At 41.6% G+C, this 21,848-nt stretch overlaps 2 protein-coding genes across 3 annotated transcripts; one reads left to right on the top strand and one right to left on the bottom strand.

Moving 5' to 3' along the window:
* Window positions 1-4,127: 4,127 nt before the first annotated feature.
* zdhhc13 (zinc finger DHHC-type palmitoyltransferase 13) lies at window positions 4,128-15,185 on the top strand. The gene is made up of 17 exons (XM_037096439.1): window positions 4,128-4,223; window positions 6,230-6,414; window positions 7,841-7,963; window positions 8,625-8,702; window positions 9,101-9,245; window positions 9,362-9,426; window positions 10,600-10,762; window positions 11,219-11,344; window positions 11,449-11,582; window positions 11,732-11,832; window positions 12,160-12,284; window positions 12,373-12,435; window positions 12,528-12,621; window positions 12,788-12,871; window positions 12,966-13,123; window positions 13,228-13,325; window positions 14,565-15,185. The coding sequence occupies exons 1-17, from the start codon at window positions 4,200-4,202 to the stop codon at window positions 14,701-14,703; spliced, it is 1,905 nt and encodes a 634-aa protein (XP_036952334.1). The 5' UTR covers window positions 4,128-4,199; the 3' UTR covers window positions 14,704-15,185.
* Window positions 15,186-16,523: 1,338 nt separating this feature from the next.
* csrp3 (cysteine and glycine-rich protein 3 (cardiac LIM protein)) lies at window positions 16,524-20,204 on the bottom strand. 2 transcript variants are annotated; one of them, XM_037094427.1, is made up of 6 exons: window positions 20,060-20,204; window positions 19,162-19,273; window positions 17,808-17,979; window positions 17,281-17,410; window positions 16,898-16,991; window positions 16,524-16,778 (listed from the first exon to the last, which is right to left on the bottom strand). In XM_037094427.1, exons 2-6 carry the CDS (start codon window positions 19,271-19,273, stop codon window positions 16,705-16,707), a joined length of 582 nt encoding a protein of 193 aa, XP_036950322.1. In that variant the 5' UTR covers window positions 20,060-20,204; the 3' UTR covers window positions 16,524-16,704. The 2 variants fall into 2 exon arrangements, with proteins under 2 accessions (XP_036950322.1, XP_036950321.1); XM_037094426.1 differs by lacking the exon at window positions 20,060-20,204 and adding an exon at window positions 19,615-19,752.
* Window positions 20,205-21,848: the final 1,644 nt, after the last annotated feature.

The following is a 21,848-nucleotide window of genomic DNA, read 5'->3' as shown; positions in this document are numbered from 1 at the left end:
TATTATTTTTGCTCTCAAAGTGTTTTAAAGCCGTACAACATGACGTTCTGACAAAATCGGTACAAATACCCCGATCCGAAGTTGTCAAAGGACGTCGGTATTATTCAGTTCCACAAAGGCTTTAATGGGAGCAAAGTCTACTCGTGCAGCGCCGCTCTGCTGCTCTGTCAGCTGTGAAACACACATCCTCTACATGTTTTCTTTGGATGGCCTTACTTCCTTAATCACTCCATTTTTCCTGACCCCAGTGGCTGCCGGTTGATGAATACGGACTTACAACAAACGTAGAGGCCGAGTATGTGTTGATGCCAACGTGCACTTGTCCTTTTTCCCTTTTCATAAGAATACTGTAATTCCTCTTCATTTAGCTTTCTACGCTCACATCTCATGCAAACTGTCTTGACCCTTTCCTCCTCTTTACTTTTATGACTTCCTTCTTGACAGCTCAGTTACTTCTGCTTGGCGCACTCGAGCTGCTCTCCAGTAGCCACGCTGCATGTGTTTAATGGGTTTTACTTAAAGTTTTTTGAAATTTGGGGGGTGGGAAGAGAATAACCATAGTGGCAAAATGTTTTTTAAGTGTCAAAATCTGACAATCCCATTAAAACTCATTAAAATCAAACAACATACAATATAACACCAGCAGCTGACAGATTAGTTGTTTATTTCGTGGCACCAGTGTGTACTATATATTAATTGTTATTGTAATTAAATATTAAGTGCACCTTATATCAACAGCAGGTCTCCGATGACTTAACAAAGAGAAACAAACAACAAATCGCTGAAAAATGTGACAGGATTTAATTAACAATCGCTCACAAACAAGCTGAAACACCATGTTCTGTGAACAAACAATCAATCATAAAAACTAAAGCTGAGTTTGTCAAAAGACACCAAGATAATCAGGATGAGGGTTGGAGCAGCACACGCATACAGTGTTTTTATACAAGCGACACGCAACAAGAGTGTGAAAAACCAGCAGTCCTCAACATAAAGACTGACATAAATGTTTATGTTTGTTAGCAAAAGGTTGTCAGCTAAATGAAAAGGCTGCACTCCTCCCTGCCTCGATTGTCACTGCTGAGGTGCCTTTGCGCAACGCCCACGTGTGTGTGTGTGTGTGTGTGTGTGTGTGTGTGTGTGTGTGTGTGTGTGTGTGTGTGTGTGTGGGATCAGGGTCCTCCGGAAAAAGAAAAAAAACGGCTTGTGGAAATACTTCAGTAATGAACCATAGGCAGGATCATCCACAGTGACGGCTGATAACACTCATGCACAGTAAAGATACAATACATTTAACAAGGGTAGTTACACTGAGAATGAATTCCTTTGAAAAGTTATGCAAAGAGGGCAGCACGCACTGGAACGGAAGTATTTTTAAGATGACGTAAGCTCAAGAGTCAAAAACAGAGAAAATCAAAGTGATTGAATGATGGATAAATATGAAACAAGACAAAGCAAGTCCATAATATAATACAAACAGCATACACACACTATTCATTTTTCACATGAAGATATGACAATGAATGGCAACTGCACGCATGTAAAAATGTAATAAACACGGTATATAGTAATATGTAAAAATATAAATATAATTGCACAGAGACGCTGAACTGCAAATACGCTGCATTTTACCTGTTTGCACGGATTTTCTTTTAGACAAAACCAGTGCTTAAAACTGCTTACCACAGTAATTTAGATTTTTACGTTTTTCCTTTCAGGCAGGTGTTAGTTTCTGTCATTTATGGTTCAGAAATGAGGCTTAAAACTGGGTGGTAACACAGTGGTCTTTTTAAGTTATCTCGATGCAACAATAGCATGACAACGACAGCAGACTGGATGTTCACTGTGATCTATTATCTTTCTTGATTGAATGAACTTATGTTGGTTCACTTCTCTGCAGCCTGCAGACAGCAGTCCTTCTGATTATAGATTGAACGACGGCGCCATCTACTGCCACTCAATCTGAAGTGCAAGACCAGACTGAGGACAGTGTTCTAAATGATCCATACAATGATGACATGTAACTCAGTGCTGTACTTAGGCATGATATTTAGGCTGTAATGCAATACCTACAGTAAGAGGTTTACAGTAATTAGCCATAACATGGGATTCTTTGGAGTTGGCTATCTCATGTTAAATGGCAGTTGACCGTCTTAACACAGACGTGAGATCATTCTGACTACATCTGTCTGCTCACATGCACTGAGAATACAGGTTCTTCCTGATCTTAAATGTAAATAAAGACAGGGCAAGGGAGCTTACCGGAAGCTTACTAAGGCCTCCTGACCAATTTGAAAAACTGAATATAAAGAAAGAAAACTTGCCAATCTGACTATTTCAGAGTCACAATTTGAGTATCTGACAAGAAGAAAATCCGATGTTAGTGAAAACACAGCGCAGCTGTGTTTAGTAAAGCAGAGAGAAGGCTAAGTTGTCTCATCCTGCTTTCCACCTCATGTTTCCATGTTCAATGTTTGAGTTTGTCCACAGTTCACAACCTCTTCACTATCATCTCCATGGTGACAGTCACTTCAGATCAGGCTTTAGTCCAGTTTTAGCTTGAGGACACTCATCAAGCTGTGGTTAAAGAAAGAAAGAAAGAAAGAAAGAAAGAAAGAAAGAAAGAAAGAAAGAAAGAAAGAAAACACCTCCCCAGCACAGGAAGCTGATTTCATCTCAGTCACCCATGCTGTGATTTTATCTTGTGCAACACAAGATTTTCACTGCATGCGATGTTCTAAAATGTAATTCTGTACTGAGTTAAATGTGTTAAGACTGTGACACAACATTGGATGAAAAAAAAAAGTTGTTTGTTACTCGGTTTATTTGCTGGCCATGTAACTGTTGCATTACAAGTCACATCGATAACTGTGAAGCTTCTGTAAAAAAAAAAACAAAAAAAAACAAAGAAAGAAAGAAAAAAAAAACACCTCTCTGGCACGAGAAGCTGATTTCATACAACTGATTTTAACTTGTGATATCAAAGCATGTTTCCCCAGTTTTCGGGGAACATGCATGTTGTGTTTCTACCAAAACAAAAGCGTTTTCTATGTATTTCCATTGGGGTGTTCTACAATATGTTTTTACTGTTGAATAACGAAGGCACAAGCGGAAAACGTCCTGTAGGCGGGAGTGAAACAGTCAGTCACTTTCAGGAAGAGGAAAATGCATCAAGGAAATAGAAATGGCCAGAAACACGATTTCCTGTCCAACGCTTTCGCCTTCAAAATAAAACGACACAACACACTTTAATTCCAATGAAACATGAAATGATGTATTCCATCTCGCTTTAAGGTTAAGCTTTGTGTTGCTTCATTCACATTTGACAGCCCTGCTTTCAAAGCAGTATGGCCTAAACCCCTTGCATGTGTGCACAAATACTTGGCTGATAAAGTTGATCCTAATTCTGACTATGATCCTCCTGAATTTGTGCGTAAGGAAATAACCCCCAAACATTCCTTAAGCCAGGGAATATGCCTGCAGTGTAGTAAAAAGTACCCAAAAATTAAGCTTGGGTAAAAGTTAGGATACACTGTCAAAATCACAGTCACACATGAATAGTAACTGAGTGAGTATCTGATTTAAATGTATGGAAATTGAGTTTCAGAGGCTTAAAACTAGGTCTCACTATCACTATCACTATCATTAGCCATATTCCTATAGCGACATCATAGTGAATGGTGCACATCATGAATGTTTTTAGTGTTCATTTGAATTTGCATTATAAAATGTTTCTGATTGTTACTGACAATAACTGACAACGTTTTGAGAACGCTTTACACTACAGCAGACGCCAGACTTGAACACCAAGATAGTATAGGTCAAAGCAGCCACATCAGCTACAGTCAGCAACAGCAAGGAGGTGAGGAGCGAGATAAAGTACCCAGACTCCCTTAAAAAAAATCACTCAATTTGGGAGGTGTTGAGTTTGGGCAAACTTTCTAAACTTTCTGAAACGCTGTCAAGGAGAAATTCTTATTTACTTGAGCCTTCCTGTAGATTCGGCATAATGTTATAGCCGGCTACTTGACTCTTACTCCCTGCATCCATGGCTAAGAATGACAGGAAAATTATGTGAGTACGCCTTCCTGCAGTTTCGCCACCAAATGCCTTTATTCTGAAAATCACACTGCGGAAGTTGTACGTTGATTCTGGCCCGTCCAGCTGCAGGAACTTTGCCTTCGTTCCTTCACAACAAGATGGACTGGAATGAAGACGATGGTGTAAGTGGGATTCTGTTTATCGGCTCCTCTTGTCGTCTGTGTTGCGAGGTGACTGTTTCATCCGGCGTAGACTTGTCTGGCGTAGTTTTCCCGGTGTTATCATAGCACGTTGTTAGCATCAACTAGCTAGCTTAATGTTAAATTGTAGCCCGTCGGTGAAGCGGAATAACCTGTCCTCGGTGATCGACACGGGCTGATCAACTGTCTGGAGGGCTGTTAGCTTCTGTGGGCGTAGCTAGCCCGCCGCTCGTCACCTGAAGTGAAACTACTAGCTAGCTAAATCTCTTTACCCCCAACCTCAGCAGTCAGATTCAGCTAATTGTATTTATGTAAAAGTATGGACGAGCACGTTAGTGAGAGTGTGTTCGATTAGTCTGATTGACATGACGCTACGTTGACAGCCAGCGTGTGTCTGACCCCGTCACTGTGCGGTTACCTTTCTTACCTTCGCCCATTATAACGAAACCGCAGGTAATCCTCTCTCGGAGCTTAACTCGGTTGCAGTTTCCTTGAACGAGAGTCGTCAGCAACATGTGTCGGGTTCATCCAAATCCACATGTGTCGTGTCAGTAGTTAAATGTTAATAGTTGAGCACAGGAGTCTGACAGCTGGCTTTTGCCATATGTTGTTAAGTGAAAGGCTAACGTTAGCTGCCCGGGTCGTGTCATCACCGGCATCAACAGAGGATTGAATATAGCAACCAGGTGCTAAAAGGAGTAGTTCATCCCAAAATACTAAATTAACCCATTCATTCACATCATGGCAGCAAAAACTCCTTTGAAATTCGCAGAAGCACCCAGTCACCCTAACCCATGGAGACACAGCATCAGTGTGCTATAAATGTGTCATTTTGAGTGGAGCCCCACAGGCTGTCAATATTTTGGGATAAATAAGGAGTAAAAATAATAATAAATAAAAGTCTTATATCGACATGTTGGCCCATAATGCACACATTTTTTGCAGTGATCCCTCAAATGTAATGAAGACATGTAATGGACGTAGGATATTTTACGGTTGGACATTAAACTGTATTGTCTAAATGACATCATTGCTCTAAAACAGGAAACTTTAAACTGGGAATTTTTTAATTACATCTTTCACCCTGAAAAGTTTTTTTCTGCCTCTCTACAAAAAAATATTTTTCATATCAGTGCATTTCAGACTGAACATACTTGCAACACTGAAATATCTGTGAGAGGACAGTATCAGCTGATAACAAGGTGCGACCAGTACAGCAAACGCCCTCTAATTTACAGCATATCAAACAGAAAACATGGCCCTTTAAACTGTTATATATTATATCTATATGTCATCCGACCATCCATAATATCATTTCAAGGTATCGTCACATTGCCTAACCCGACAGCTTATGCACAAAGACCCAAATGTTTTCTAGCTGTGTTCATTATTTACCTCATTGATGGCTATTTTACACAAGGGCACCTTATAAATACAAAATGTACCTCACCTGAGAAAACAGCCAGGTCACCACAGTGAGTGAGGAAAATGTTGAGAATGTGGTCTGTGGAAGAGTTTGATAATCTTACACCAGCTGTTTGAAAACCCGATGGACATTTTCCACATTCCAGGGGAGAAAAGAGACAGAAGACAGTGACGTACTGTGTATTTGATGTCTTGGAATAATCTGTTTTTTTTCCAATGGAATCTTGATAGTTTAAGATCTAAAATAACTGGCCATCTGGAGTTGATGCGTGCATGTAAGTGTTTTGGGTATTTTAGTGTTACTTAGATAAAAGACAGGTGAGAGATGGCAGGAATTGAGAAGGGAGAGAAAGGGGAAGAGATACAGTCGAGGTTTTTGGCCAGGCTTGTTGCTGCGATGTTGCTTCTCCTCAGGCTCACTCAAATAAATTCAATATTCTTCTCAGATTACTACTTAACTTTCAGGCCCCCAGAGTCTGAGCTCCTGTTCTCTGCCATTTTAAGAATGTCTTATGGACCGTTTTGGAGCAAATCTGTGTTTTCTCTGCGCCCATTTGTTGCAGGGCTGTCACCACGGACATGGAGGTCATTCTCACAGTCACGGGCCGAGAGCGGCGCACCCCTTCATGACAGGTTTTCACGGACAGTTCGGCAAAAGCCCGGATCAGACGATGAACCTCAGCCAGCAGCCGAAGAAACGGTCGCACATGGACGACAGCAGCAGTTGGGACATAGTGAAGGCAACACAGTACGTAATAAACTTGTGCACTGTGTCAGCTGGTCCACATTTCAATGTATAATGCCACAGTTGTCAAAGACAGCAATGGGTAGGTAGTAGTAGGTAGTAATTAAAGTTGATCTGTGACCATTCAAGTTGAAAAAGATCTCTGAAATTGACCAAAACCTTGTCAGACTATAGAGTAAGACAATCACAGCTTTAACTTGACTCCTGTAGTCTTTTTAAAAATGCTTTTCAACGGGTGTCTGTACAGTATTTTCACATGGGTAAGAAGATGTACATTTCAAATATATGACTGTAATTCTATAGAGCACAGAAGTAACTACACACCTTAACTCTCCACTGTGAATTTCTGACAGCATTTGATTGATATGTTTGCTCAGGAGCTGCACAACAAAACTCAAGGAATGTACAAATTCTCTGAGTGCTCTGTGTTTAATCAGCGGACGGAGGGCGATGACTCATTCTTTTGTCCAGTTTAAAAGCAGTTTAGGACGAAAACCGCAGAGGAAACAAAGTCAGTGCTTCACACAGCAGTTATATCACAGCACTTTAAGGTAACTGAGCTACTAGCAGCTTTTGGCTAACTGATCGGGGAGTTCAGGTGGAGCCGAGCGAAGGTCACTCTTCTTTATAGACCGGTGAACAAAAGAGAAGAATATGCAGAGCCACTCCTGTCCGTCCATTCATCTCTCTGTCAGTACAGTCGGAACCGTGGGCGCACTCTTTTCACGCAGACCGAAAACAAGATTGAATGGACTTGATTTTCTACTTAAGCGCACAGTAGAGGGTTTGCCATTGATTCGTCCTTGCTTCAGCTGTACTATTGTTCATCGTATTCAGGGTGCTGTATCTTCTTTTTCTGCACTGCACAATAAAGGTGTGGATCTTCTCTGGCCTCACAATCTGATTACAATTCACCTGTCCATGATTTGAGTGCGCAGTGAACTTCGATGCAACTTGATGCATGTCAGCATATCACATTGTTAATTTACTGCTGCAGAGACTACTTTTCGATCAATTTATACTATCAGGAAGAGAAATCCAAACTCCCTTTTTATGTAGAAAGTCCTATCAAAAGTCAGACGAAAACAGTCTACAATATAAATCTGCATCTTTCCAATGCCAGTATCAGTGCGACCAATCTTTGAAAAAAAAAAAAAGACAGAACGTAAATCCATCTGCAGTGCTTTACATGTGTGCTGGAATTTACTGAAATATAGTTGACATATAGCAGCTTTAAGACAGGGCTCTTCCTGAATGTTGCGAACATCACAAACAGGACGCTGCTGCACACATCTCTACGAGTTGTCAGCAAAGTTGACCTCACCTCCTCAATTCTTGGCTAATTAGCTGTCAACAGCACAAAGCATTGGCCCGGTAGTTGCTATTCTTGATGTGTTCATTCAGTGCTTTCTCCGTGTCACCCTGTCAGGTTTGGTATCCTCGAGCGTTGTAAGGAGCTGGTGGAAGCCGGATATGACGTCAGGCAGCCGGACAAAGAGAACGTCACTATGCTTCACTGGGCGGCCATCAACAACCGCGTAGAGCTGGTGAAGTAAGAGTCGCACTTATCACGTCAGTCTCGTCACAGCTGACTCACCAGAGACACAAAAAACCTGTTTTTTTAACTTTCCACTGCAGGCATTTTAAACACGCAGGCTGTCTGTTCTGAGTAGTAGTAAGTAGTAGTAGTAATACCTTAGGCTGAAGTTTAGAGTTTAGATATCATTTTGGGTGTAAAGTCAGGAGACTCTTGGATATCCTGCCATGAAGTTTCATCCTGGAGATCATTCTTAGATTTTGATTGGTTAGATTAGATGAAATTAGGGTAAAACACTGTACTGTATATCAGTGAATTGTTAAAAATTCCTAATTCAAAGATGTATTGAAATTCATGACAAAGCTGTTTTCAAGTCATGATCACTCCACTGTATGTTAGCATAAATTACTCAAATTTAGAGTTACGTCAACCAAAGCAAGAGTAAGAGTTGATGTATTACGTCTTATTAAAAACAGCTTCAGTACAGTGAGTCCTTCCTCAGCGACCTTTCAGTGTCAGAGGCATATCAGATGTTGCGCAGTGCCTTCAGCAGTAATAACCAGCATCACAAGCAACATCCAGAAAAGAAATAGAACCCACTGAACAGAAATAAAACAAGCTCCAGCACAGTCGAAGCTCATTTGTCCTCTGCATCTTCCCTGCTGTTTCCTCACAGGTATTATATGTCGAAAGGGGCGATAGTTGATCAGCTTGGAGGAGATCTGAGCTCCACTCCTCTTCACTGGGCCATAAGGTGACTGAATGACCTCAAAGTGTTTCAATGCTAGAGTTTGCTTTGTTCTTCTCCTTATTATTTACATAACATGGTAAATGTCAAAGGAACGGTAGAAACAAAAAACAGCCTTTATTTTCAGCCCCTCAAGGCTGCCATTAAAACCATTTGCCATAAATGAACAGGGATTATATCATGTCATTATATTTGCATAAAATATACAGTAAAGACAAATGAATACATTAACATTAACCCAGAAGTTACCAGTGATGTAAAGAGAAACTCAGCTGTGGCAGTTAAATCATGGATCTGGTTGTGTTTGGCTGACGTTTTTTCTGCAAGGTTATGTGTTGGCTAGTTTTAAAACATAGTTCAGTACCTTCTCTATAAATCTGTCTTTGGCTTTTGTCCACGATGAGGCAGGGGCACCTCCCCATGGTGATCCAGCTGATGAGATACGGAGCAGATCCCTCCATCGCAGACGGAGAAGGCTACCGTGCTCTCCACCTCGCCATCCTCTTCCAGCACATGGCCATAGCAGCTTATCTTATGGCTAAAGGACAGGTCAGACCCCCACAATGACTTTACATCTGTAGAGGTCTTTTTCTCTTGGTTCAGACTGATTTTACTTATTTTTCTATCTTGATTTGTAATCCTTTCATTTGCCTGTCTGCCTGCAGGAAGTCGATGGGCCTGACTGTAACGGACAGACACCACTGATGTTAGCAGCCCAAAAGATTATTGGGTTAGTAAATATGTAAATGCCTAAATATGCTAGATGCTGTGATTGTCACATGTCTGTGAGGACATTTTCTATTTGCAGATGTAGTCCGTGTGTTAAAGTGATAGCTTATTAAAGGTGCGGTCAGTAATTCTAATCAATCATCTTTTAAGTACTTTTTTTTTTTTTGGTCAAATTCGATCAATATTTCCTCACACTCTTCTCAGCTCTGACTCTGTAAAAGGGAAACCACAGAGCCGCACACGATATTACAGCCAATCCGCAACGTGGAAACCGCCTACACTCTGACACTGCACAGCGGCATCTATAGTAGCCAGCAGAGGAAGAAGTCTCTTTAGTCTGATGAAGAGAAGTTTTGCTCGAAACATCACTACTTTGGTGTGTTAATGAGGTAGATATATGAGCCCTGCCGTGTGCGGGTTGGCTTATTGTTTTATGTTTTGCTCACTTTTAGCTCAGCGTCTGCTCATTCTGGTTTTATGTACGTGTACGCTCCTATTACTGCTGGCTACTCTCCCTCAGCCACGTCCTCACACAGTATCTGAGATGTCACGTGCCAACTTAGTATTAAAATATTTGACTTGCTATGGCAGATCTCACCTTCTTTCCTTTGGACTTGGACATATCGAGGCTTACTAACTCGCAGCCAGCAGTCGCTCTGGATTCCACTGTATTAATCATTTGGTCAACAAGCCCAGTTGTTGTTGTTGTTGTTGTTGTTGCCTTGGCAATGGTTGTCCATGAATTTGGGCTGAGGATGTTTTGAAGGAGCAGTGAGGGGATTAATGCATTTGTTTGGCTGTTGAGTTCCATTATCAAAAGTCTTTCCCCAGAATGACTTTTGACTTTTACAAACATTTGGTGTTTTGCTTTTTTCACTGGGGTGCATTTTTCAAGTTCTTCTTTGCCTTACTCATTAAAAAGGGTTTTTTTAGGTAAGAGTTTAAAATGCAGTACGTAAAATTTATGAAAAGCCTATGCAAATTAGAAAAGATGTTCTTGTGCAGCTGTCAAACTGCCTAAAATATAACAAATATTGTTTCCCGATTCTGTCTGTAGAGTCTGTAGTCTGATAACTATGAAATACAGACTTGAAGCCAATGCACGATCTACTTACATTACTGTCTAGAGATGATATCGGAAAAATAATCGACACATGTTGTTCTTCCGTTCTAGACCCGAACCCACAAACTTCTTAATCAAAAATAATGCCTCTGTCAGTGCTGTGGACAAAGTGAACAGGAACACTCCGCTGCACTGTGCCGTTTTGGCAGGAAACGTAGAGGCCGCCCACATCCTGCTGGAGGCCGGGGCCAGCGTGGACGCAGAAAACATCAACGTGAGCTTCACAGAACTTACACTGCAAAAGCAAGATGTCAGATAGTGTTGGTGTCAGTCTGCTGTCAGACTGGGAGTAACACGTCCCACTAGTTAGCAACTTGTATCTGTCATATCTGTTACAAGACCATCTGGCTGCAACAGTGAAGCCATGCAAAGTGCAAAATGTTGAAGACACATAAGGATTTGGCATACCTGGAATTATTAGAATTATTTAAAAATTATTTGTTTTATTGTCCGTTAACACCGACTCAGATAGACTGCAAGGTCCACATAAGTATGAAAATGTGTGGAGATGTTTCAGCTTCACTTTTGGGGCGCTGTCACGTCCTCAATTTTTTATATTCAGCCAATGGTTTAAAAGCAGCACATTTCTGAACAGTGGTTATCGTCTTACATTTGGAATTGAAACAATAATCTAACCCTTCTTCGTGATGTATTAATGCTTCTTCTTCAGGGTCACACGCCCATCGACTTGGCTCACCAAGTGCACAGCCCGCTGCTCATCCACATGCTCAACCACGTCAAACAGGAGAGGATTCGCTCCAACTCGCGCTGCGTGCGGATCGTCAACAGATACAGGGTACACGGACGCTAAAGACTACACAGAGACAAACAAATCTGGTCACACGTATTAAAAAAAAAACCCAGCAACCTCTCGAAACGCCATCTTATTTGCATTTACAGGTCTTTCTACAGTTTTTGCTCTGCACTGCCATGCTTGGAAGCGTAGGCGCCATAGTTGATATGAACTCAGAGTCCTGGCTGCTCAAAGGGATCCTGCTTGCCTGTGTGATAGGTGTGATCAATGTGGCCTCAAGGTGAGAGAGCCTTTCCTCTGAAGTTTCCTGACTGTTCATGAATGCAACTGTAGAAAGAGTAAACAACCCGCATATTTTGCTCATGTGTGCTCCATCTGTATGTTGTCTGCTTGTTTGTAATTTAATAAGAAATGTTTGTGTCTAAACAGGAACTTCCCAGGTCCAGCCTTTCAGTCTCTCCTACCTGCTACAACTCTCATGGCCTCAATCTTCTGGATGCTCGTCACCTGGTGCCTCTGGTTCCTTCCAGATATCCTTTCTTCAAAGGAAACAGCGCCGTAACAAGACAGTTATGTGGGTTGTTCAGGGCTTGTTTTTGCATTTCAGTGACATTTCACATTTTAATTGAGTTAAGACAAGTGTATGCCTTTTGAGATTTGTTTTAAAGGCATTCTTGGAAATGTAAGATGTTTGTGTCAGATGCATCAGTAATTGAGAAACAGGAAATAATAAAGAGATGTGAGCGCCGCACAAACACTGCTGTATTTAAGTGCACCGTACTACTTAATTGTTTTCCCTCATATTTGATATTCTACTCAAGCTCATAAAGGAAGAGTTCCTTAACCTGTAACCCCACATGGACCCAGCGCCACAGTTCAGGTCTTGTTCACTCTGAATGCCACTGCTCTGCTTTACTACTACTTCCGCACCTGCAGGACCGACCCAGGCTTCGTCAAGACAACCGAAGAAGAGAAGAAAATGGTGGGAATGCCGTAAAAGTTACCAAGTAATACAGTCTTACGTGTTAATGTCTAATACATAACTGAGCGGCACTTTGTTTGTTTACCAGAATGTGTTGGTGTTGGCTGAAGCCGGCTGTCTGGACCCCAGAATATTCTGCACTTCTTGCATGGTCAGCTTTTAACACACGACTTTTATGCTTGACTGCACTGTTCCACAAGCACCATGACAAACCCATGTTGTTTTAAACTGCTTCGTTCGCAGGCAAAGAAGCCAATGAGAACAAACCACTGCTTCTCCTGTGATGCCTGTGTGGCGAAGCAGGACCACCACTCCGTCTGGACCAACGGCTGCATCGGTACGGCAGATAGTGACAGCCACAAAATCAGTATCATGTGAAACGTCGCTGTAGTTTGAGAGCGCACACTTCACCGAGGATCAACAATCCTCAAATTTGTCATATAGTAATTAAACTATAAAGTATTGAAATGGGTCTGTCAGCAACACATTTTTTCATCCTCCAGGTGCGAGGAACCACCACTATTTCGTCCTCTTTCTGTTCTCCCTCATGATGATGGGAGCCTGGATGTTCTACGGTTGTATCGTATGTGAGTGACTCAACACTAACGGTCTAATAACAGAATCTGGCACAGTTTTAGATCTACACAGGGTGCAAATGCTTGGGCTTTGCGTGTTTTTCAGACTGGTCGATTCACTGCGTGCTGCACTATGAGGATCAGGGCCTGTGGGGAGTGGTCTCCGGCCTGGTCAGCTGCTCCCCATGGCTGCTCAGCATCCTCCTGCTGGCCTTCTATCACGTCTGCTGGTCCGGCTTGGTCCTGGTGATACAGCTCTACCAGGTGACTCGCTGCTTGTTCACAACTTGAAGAGAGTGAAGAGAGAATGAATGGAGTGTCTTCTCTGTACATGTGGTGACGGATGTGTTTCCTTTGTGTGGGAGCAGATCGCCTTCCTGGGACTGACCTCAGCCGAGAGGACGACCCTGACATTCCACCAGAGGAAACTCCGGCAATCTGTCTCCCTGAGACAGAATCCATACAAGTGAGTTCATCAGTGTGTTTACTACTTCAGAATATGCGCTGAATTAGTTTCTTCATGTGTTCTCTCTGGAATTCAAATTAGAGTTTGACCACAGTTTTTAAAACATATGTAAAACATTTTTTTTTGTACACATGTAGTGCAGCTCTATAATGTCATGTTCTTTATTTCAGTTTGCTAATGAATGTGTAATAACAGATGGTTCATGTCTTCACTTAACGGCTATGTTGTAATTATGATGCAGGGGGCACTTTATGCTCTTCAGTCAAGGTCTGGTGCATTAATGAACGTCTCCTGTACATTAGCTCTGATTTATTACTGATACCACCGTGCCAAATGTGATAGAAGTGTCTATGGAAAATCAGAAGTGAAGTCATATTGAACAACGTCCAAGCTGATGTTTGCAGTTGTCTGCTGAGAGGGCTGTGAAAGTGCAACTACATGTGCAAATTAAAACAGCAAACTGTAAAGCTGTACCTGCATCTGAAAATGAATCCGGTGGTTCGTTTTCAAATTACCACTTAATTTACAACTTCTCAGCATATCTCAGCACAATATTAAGAAAAAAAAAATATTCTTCTTCTCAGACGTTGTCAAACTATACATTTGACCAAAATAATATTCAGTCCTGTCAGGACCTTACATACATTTGTTGTGATTATTGACGCCCAGACTGGCAAAATCTGAAGAACTGTGACCTAATAAGCAGCCCCTTTTAGTGTCGACTTTAAATCAGTTGCAGTGATTCAAAATGAGTGATTTGAGGTATCTGGTTAGAAATGATTCCGTTTGAATGAGCTTTTTCTGTTTGCTGAGAATTGAACTGAAAGTGCTTTGCATGGTTTAGCCGGTTTCACAGGAAGTAAGCTCCCTCAGGCGTTAATTTATTTGCGTGAAATCTGGTTAGATAAGGCTGCAACTGTGGTTGTGAATAATAATGTAGGTGAAGCTCTTGCAAACAACGCTGGATCATGAGATTTAGTAACGTCTTGAGTTTCCTTTAGTTCCTCTCTTGTACCCTCTAAATGTGTACTACTTCAAAATATTTTATTTGGTACTCGTCGGGCCATTTGAGGAAGCAAACTTTGCAAACAGTTCTTTACCACACATGATAACAATAATAAAAAAAAGAAAATATGGTTCTGTCAGAAAAGGGTTGAATAAAAACAATATCCAACACCACAGGGGCGAATTATGTCAAAACGTTTAAGTCCTGAATCCTCTCCAACTGTCCCTCTGCAGTCTGGGCGTGGTGAAGAACCTGGTGTCGTTCTTCCAGCTGCGTTGCTGCGGCCTCTTCAAACCGGCCGTCATCGACTGGACGCAGCAGTTCCCGCCCGGCCGCGACCAGCCGATGTTCGGCCACACCGACATGGTCTGACCTCCCCGCCACGCCTCGCTCAGGGTCAACGGTCAGACTCTTACAGTGGTTCTGGACCAAAAGCACAAAGTGTATTTATTTATTTTTTTAATGGGTTGGCTCCTTGTGAAGAGAGACCACCGTATCAGAAGTCGGGAAAACACAAAGCATTGTGTAGATATTGTTGAAACGGATGCTCTTTGTACAGACTGCTGCTGCCTTATACTTGACCAATGTAAGTGAGATGAAAATCACAAATGTTTAAATTTGGGTAAGGTTAATCAAACCTTCAAACGCCTAAATTGTGATTGAAGTTTTGAGATTTTTTTTTTTTTTTTTTATGAACACATCAAGCCTATTTTGTATCATCTGTTCTGAGGAAAAAAAAGGATCTTTGTACGCGTCAACAGCTGGTTTTATGACTTTTGTAAAAGTTGCATGTGTTTAATAACGAATGACCACTATATTACTTCAATAAAGCAATGTTGTGCCTGTCTTTTTAACTGGCTCTGTGTGGACTCACGAGCGTCAACATAGGGGGGGTGGACAGTTTAACAGAAACACTGTACATCACATGTACGTGAACATCACTGTGGTGCAGATTGGTCAACTCAGCAGTAGTATTTTATAATCTTTTTCTACGTTAAAAAGAAAGTTAAGGGTTTGCTGCATGTGCACCATGTATTGGCAACTACTTTAAATCATAATCACAAATACAGATGTGCACTCTGACCGTATTAAATTGAAATCAAATTAGTAGTATGTGTTACTATCAACGGGTCTGAGAATCAGATTTTACATTTTAAAGCTACTTTCACATGTGAGTGAGTATTAACTAGTAATACTTGGGATAAATAGCAATTTCTGTTTTGATTGGCTTCTGTATTAATTTTTTCATTTATGTATATGTAATTATGTTGTATTTTGCATAATAAGAAGGGAGGAGAATACAGAAATCAATTCAGGTATAAATAATTAAATCAGTTTAAAAATGATAAAAGATAAGTACAAGAACAGAAGGGTTGATGAGTAGAGAAGCCAGCTGAAACAGAAATCTCAAGGTCACATATTCTAGATTATTAGTGCCATATCATTTATTTAGCAAGGTATTTATTGTGGCAGGTTTAGTCCTCCACAGTACATTGCCATGTAGTCCCGGGGAAAAACTTGTCTGGTTGGCCCCTGGAAATCCTTCTGATGGTATAAAGCAGCCACTGTGTTGAAAGTGTCTGCGGGTTTGTATTGATAACTTATAGGCACAAACTGTGTAACGGACAGAATCCTCTGCTGGAGGGACCTTTAAAAACAAAGGGAAAAAAAGTCCTCTGTGTCGTCATCTCTTCTAATTTAATAGAGTGAATCTAATACTGGCTGTGATATTAGTCTGACAGAGACATCTCATCCCAGCCTGCTCTGCACGGCTGCTCACACATAATTGTTTGGGAGAAATCAACTCATTCCACGTGTTAATCGCTTGTTGCCTTGATTATCCTAATTAATTATTGCGCAGAATATTTATGAATGCAAATCAATTCTATTAATAATTGACTTAAACGAGATGAGGCTCTGGGAATTGTCTCCTCACAGCAGGAAGTAACAGTGATGGAAATATGTTAATTGACTCGTAAACAGGGTCGAGCGAGTCATTGTGCAGTTGTAACCATCAACTATAATTAATAATCCAAATAAAATCAGCATCTAAAATCAGGGACATAGTCTAATAATGAGTTAGTAGCAGTCTAGCTCATTCCTGTATGTGATGTACAAAAAAATGTAACCAAAATGCCCCAGATTTAAAATTCTCTTTTCCCTTCCTTTAAAAAAAACTTTTTTCAGGATACATTTTCAGGTTTCAAAAGTTATTTTATTTCATACTCAAAATCAACACTTAAGTATTATGCAAAATTTTACCCAAATGTTCAAGATAATCTTGACTTCAAAGTATTGCTCGACCCTGCTGTTTGATACACGAGTCTCCACTGAAACAGCTGCCGTGTGACGTGACCACAAGACCACAAGCGCTCACTGTCGTTCCTCCAACATGGCCTCGTTCCCCAGCCCAAATCCTTTCGGGCCAAAGTTTTTGGCGTAGCAGACTGAAGAGAGAATTAGAAAACCATGTTGAGTTATTTTTTTCTACATTACTGTGCGTGTTCTGTGTGTGTGTGTGTGTGTGTGTGTGTGTGTGTGTGTGTGTGTGTGTGTGTGTGTGTACCTTTACAGTAAATCTCTCCATCCTTGTCTGTCACTGTGGTCGACTCCAGACTTTTACCACACAGGGCGCAACGGAAACAGGTTTTATGCCAGGGCTACACACGCACACACACACACACACACACACACACACACACACACACACACACACACACGTAGAGTTATTGATAATTATAACAACAGAGAAAAACAGAGCTGTCTAAGAGCTAAGACAGCAGTGTTGCTGCACTGTTAAACCCGAAGCAGCATGACACTAAACGGAGCCAAATTCATATTAAAAATTGTGCCTTTTCAAATGTGTGGACATAAGATAAAATACAATGGACAAAATGACATTAAAATCAAAGCCAATGATGAATCGGAGTGTCTCTGGACGGTCCTCACCTTCCCTGCTCCCATCACCTTCTCTGCTGCGTAGACGGCTTTGGAGCAGCGAGGGCATCGATCTGAACTTCCAAACTTCTGGGAAAACTTATTGGCAGTGGAGTTTGAAGCAGCTGGCTGGGCTTTGGAGCTAGAATGAGGGGGGGAAAAATCACTGTGTGATGATATTTCTGATCATTGGTGTTTGACTTTCTTACCTGTAGTTTATTTGTTCAGGTTTTGGGCATTCGGTAGATCTGTTTTTAACCAACTGACCGCAGATACTCTTTTATGTATTCACTAACTTGTAATAGTCTCATCACTTCGCTTCACTCATATCACACATATCTTACTTGCTTCTGTAGCTGTTTCAGACAGAAACCTTCATCATGCTGAAGTATGGTGAAATAAACCTCCAAACAATCAAAGGGCCAGTTCACTCAAATCCCTCAAAATTAAGGGCTATGATGAAGGGGCAACTGTATTGCTCAGCACAGCTCATGTTTTATATGTGATTTGGGTGAAATGACCCTTTAAAGAACACACACCTCTGAGGCTGCAGGTCTGCGTTCTGTCCAGGAGGATCAGAGCTCAGAGCTCCAGCTCCTTGCCCGTATCCGTAGCCTTTTGGCCCATATTTCTTGCCGTAACAGGACTTGCAGTAAATCTCGGACTCGTGCGCTGCGACCGTGGTGCTGTCCAGCCCTTTCCTGCAGCTCACTGTGCGAAAACACAAACAAGTAGAACATTTCAACCAGTTGTGTTTGGCTGTGTGTAAAAAAAAAAAAAAAAAAGGGCTCAGATCGTCCAGACTGGGGAGTGTCACGGTGGAGCAGTGGAGGTTAAATAAAGCCTCCACCTAGCTTGTTTTATCAGTCAGCGTTGGCGTTACACAAGGCCAGATGTCTTGTGTTTGCTATTTATAGGCGAGGAGGAGAGTGTTGGATGAATGTTTGAGTAAAGATGAACACTTAGCAGATGGATGAGCTTATCGCGGAGGCCTCTCAACGCTCCCGCTGGAACAGCCCAGCAGTCCCACAGATTCACGTCCAGCCAACTGCAGAGTGTTTGTTTGTGTTTGTGCGGAGAACAGCAAACACATATTAGGCGTCCAAACCGAGAACCGGGATTAGACCTAGACTGGCCGTACGACAACATTCTGCTGGGCCGCAACAAGCCAGAGAGCAGCGATTCACTTTCAAGAATATGTTACATTAGATAAGGGAGTTTTAAGGGTGAAAAAGTGAGCAATTGATGAGAGAACATAAAGTGCTGGCTAATTTGTAAAAAAAAAAAAAAAAAAATAGAAACAAAAGAGCAATAGGAGCAGTGAAGATTAGAAACAGCGAGACAAATATATAGAGAAAGTTGAAATTAAGATGAAATGAGGCAAGAAAGACAGGAATGATGCAAGGAACAATCTTTGAGGGAGGAGAGATTCAAGGAAGAACTTAACGAATGAAGGGGACATGCAAGAAAGGAAGCAAGTAAGAAAAGACGGAGGGAATAAAGACAACAGTTTGCAAGAGAGAAAAAGAAGGAAAAAAGGGGGAAAAGCAAAAGAGGTCAGAAGAAAAAGAAAGAAAGAAAAATATATGTTAAAAAGCATGGAGGGAAAAGGTGAAAATGGAATAAAAAGAAAACAAAGAGGGAAGTAAGTGAAAAAGAACAGGAAGAAAAGAGGAAGGAATAGATGGGGAAAAAAATCAACAAGACAGAAACTGAGTAAATTAAAGATGTGAAGGGATTATTGAAATATTAAAAAAGGCACACGTAAAACCCCAGTTCAGAATGTCTCAACAAATGTCTTCAAAAAATATCTCAGAAGTGTGACTCTGCCGATCCACCCCGACACTCTCCCTGTTGAACCGGTGAGGAGAGGAAACGAAGGCGTCCGCTCACTGCAGATGAAACAGGTCTTGTGGAAGCTCCTCCCGTTACACTGGATCTCCTCTGCGTGGTACGCCGTCTTCTCGCAGGCCGCACACTTGGCACCTCCTCCCCAGTTTGGCATCTTAGAGAAACAGAAAAACAACCTCAGAACCGCAGAACTGCTCAACTTTAGTCAATCTTCAGAGTACCGGCTCAAATGTAAAAGATTACACCCCAAACAGTTATTTAGAATCTAACGAATGACTACTTGGAACATTATTTTCTCAGCTACATGAGTTGTTTTAGGAGAAACGTGTCTTTAATCATTCTGCTGCAAACATGGCGCCTTTATATTGCTTGCTTTGTCTGACTAAAGCTGGCCCTATGAGGCCAAACCTCAAATAAATTCAGTTTATAGTGATGTAAAACAGATAAATGACTGCAAATGATCACACAACACAAAAATACAGTTGACTCTTTCACCATTCTACTCAAATTTCCTGATAAATCTTGTCGTTTTTTTCGCCTCGCTTTGACTCCATGGTCCCTGATGATGTGTCGGTCCTGCCCTTCTGATCTTTTGAGTGCCACGCCAGTTTCCACTCGTATCAGAGGCTGAGCACCACCTCACAGGACTGGTATGTGATATTCCAAGAATAGAGGCTTCACTGAGACATCACGCAGACAAAAAGCCGCGCTGCCTCGGCATCAAACGTGGAGTTTCTGATTTTTGTTCGAGAATGACCAGCAGTCTCACAGAAAAGTGTCTCTTGATGTTTATGTTCATGTAGAAAATAACAAAAGTCTAATACAGTAAATATAATTCCATCTGCAGAGTTAATATTCAAACCAGAACACAACACGTCCCCCCTGCGGTACAACAAAGAACTCAACCTCTAACAAGAAGCTTCAAGGAAACCAGTCCTACCTTGAATCCACGCCTGTGTGCTTCGGTCCTGAAGTGTGGCAGTGAACTCTCCTGGGCAGTTTAAATACCGTCCGTCTCTCCATCACCCGCGGGCCACCGGTGACGCTTCGATGAAACTATCCTCCTAAAATAACCCGTGACAGAGCAAAGCCCTCTGACCCTTCATCACAGGCTGAAAGAGGCCTGAACATCAGCCCCTCACACATTTGTTCTGGACCCACAGCCATGTGACAGCTGCATGCAGGGGCCATGTTACATGATAATGTATAGAAATGAGGGGAACTCAAAGCATGTTAATGACAGCTACACACCTGAATACGTTTTTGAGTTACACCACTTTTCAGTTTTTTTTTTTTTGTTTTTTTTTTCCTCTTTGGATTCCTGTGTTGATTTTTCATGGCACTCGTTTGATGAGCAGGAAAAATGTTATATTTTCTACTTTGGTACAGAGTACAGCAACGATCCTGCTGAAATAAAACTTTTCGGAATTTAAATTTTTTGGAAAATATGACTCATCGTGCAGGCTGCGGTCTCGAGAGTGGCATGGTTAAGCTTGCTGCTCAGGGTCTAGCGTTAGAAAAGCAGCCAAAAACACAGTGACCTGATTAGCAAGTGAAACACATCATCCCAGCAGTTTACCCCGGGGACTCTGTGATGCTCCCTACATGCCAGGAAAAAAAAACTAAATGAGTTGCTTGGGTCAGGTGGGTGAAACGTGGAGAAAGGCCTCAGTAATGTTGAGACATTTCATGCTAAATTCAAATCATATCGCACAGAAATTAAACTTGTTTAGCCACGTGGGAAAACAGCCTGTTTCCAGATCTCTTAATCACCACCCACACTTCAGATCTGTCCAGCAGTTCATACGGACATTAATGTTCTGAAAGACATCTCCCACTTAAACTCAAGAGGTCAAGATTAGCAAGTCAAATCCTCCAGTCAGCTGAGTCCTCAAGAGATACTGAGAATGTGTTTTGGATAAAGACGCTCCAGTAAGATATTCAGTGAACATCAACTGAAACGTGCTGTAGGAAAATAGAATCGTGCGAACAGACAAATGTATATCGAGTTTCAGACCAATGCTATCAGTCCAGTCAGCTGGTGAAGATGAGCAACAGTTGGAGACACTGTGGATGATTAAGGCCGGACTTATATGTCCTGACCGCCGTGCACTTGCACTGACAGTTTAATTGTCTTGAGGTACAGTCAAAGTGCAGCTTGTCAGACTTTGCTCAACTTGCAGTAGTGCCAGTCAGCGCCCTGCCAGCCTGAGCTGCCAATCTAAACTTTTCATCCTGGGCTTTTGGAGATTGTTCTCTGAAAATGGCCGCCTGCCGCAGAAGAGGTTCTCTGTAGGTTTATCACAGGAGGCATTCCTTTCACATTGTCTTCATAATGTCTTTATTCTAGCTGCATTATCTCGTAGCTCCTTGGCCCTTATGGTACATTTATATCAGCATTAATGGAGCTTTCCCCCTTGTGGCAGTTTGGTTTCTCTGCCATATGTGCTCAATAGTTGCTGTTGGCAGCTTCTCTCTTCAGTTCTAACATTTTGACAAATCATACAGCAACAGGTGTGTCTTTGCAGGGTGTCTCCACAGACACCTCACTAAAATACTCTGGCAGCAAGAGGCATTATCAGCGATGCATGACCTTGTTAGGCAATGGCTTGAATGCAAGGCTTTCATTAGTAGGTAACAATCATCTGATTAGTTGATGGACAAAAAAATGAAGTATAATCTTGATAATCAATTGATCATTCAGTCTTTTATCAAGGGCAAGACACTGT

Source organism: Acanthopagrus latus, chromosome 4 (genome assembly GCF_904848185.1).
Source record: "Acanthopagrus latus isolate v.2019 chromosome 4, fAcaLat1.1, whole genome shotgun sequence".
NCBI classification, from domain to species: Eukaryota; Metazoa; Chordata; class Actinopteri; order Spariformes; family Sparidae; genus Acanthopagrus; species Acanthopagrus latus.
This window is presented reverse-complemented; position numbering and strand designations above follow the sequence as displayed.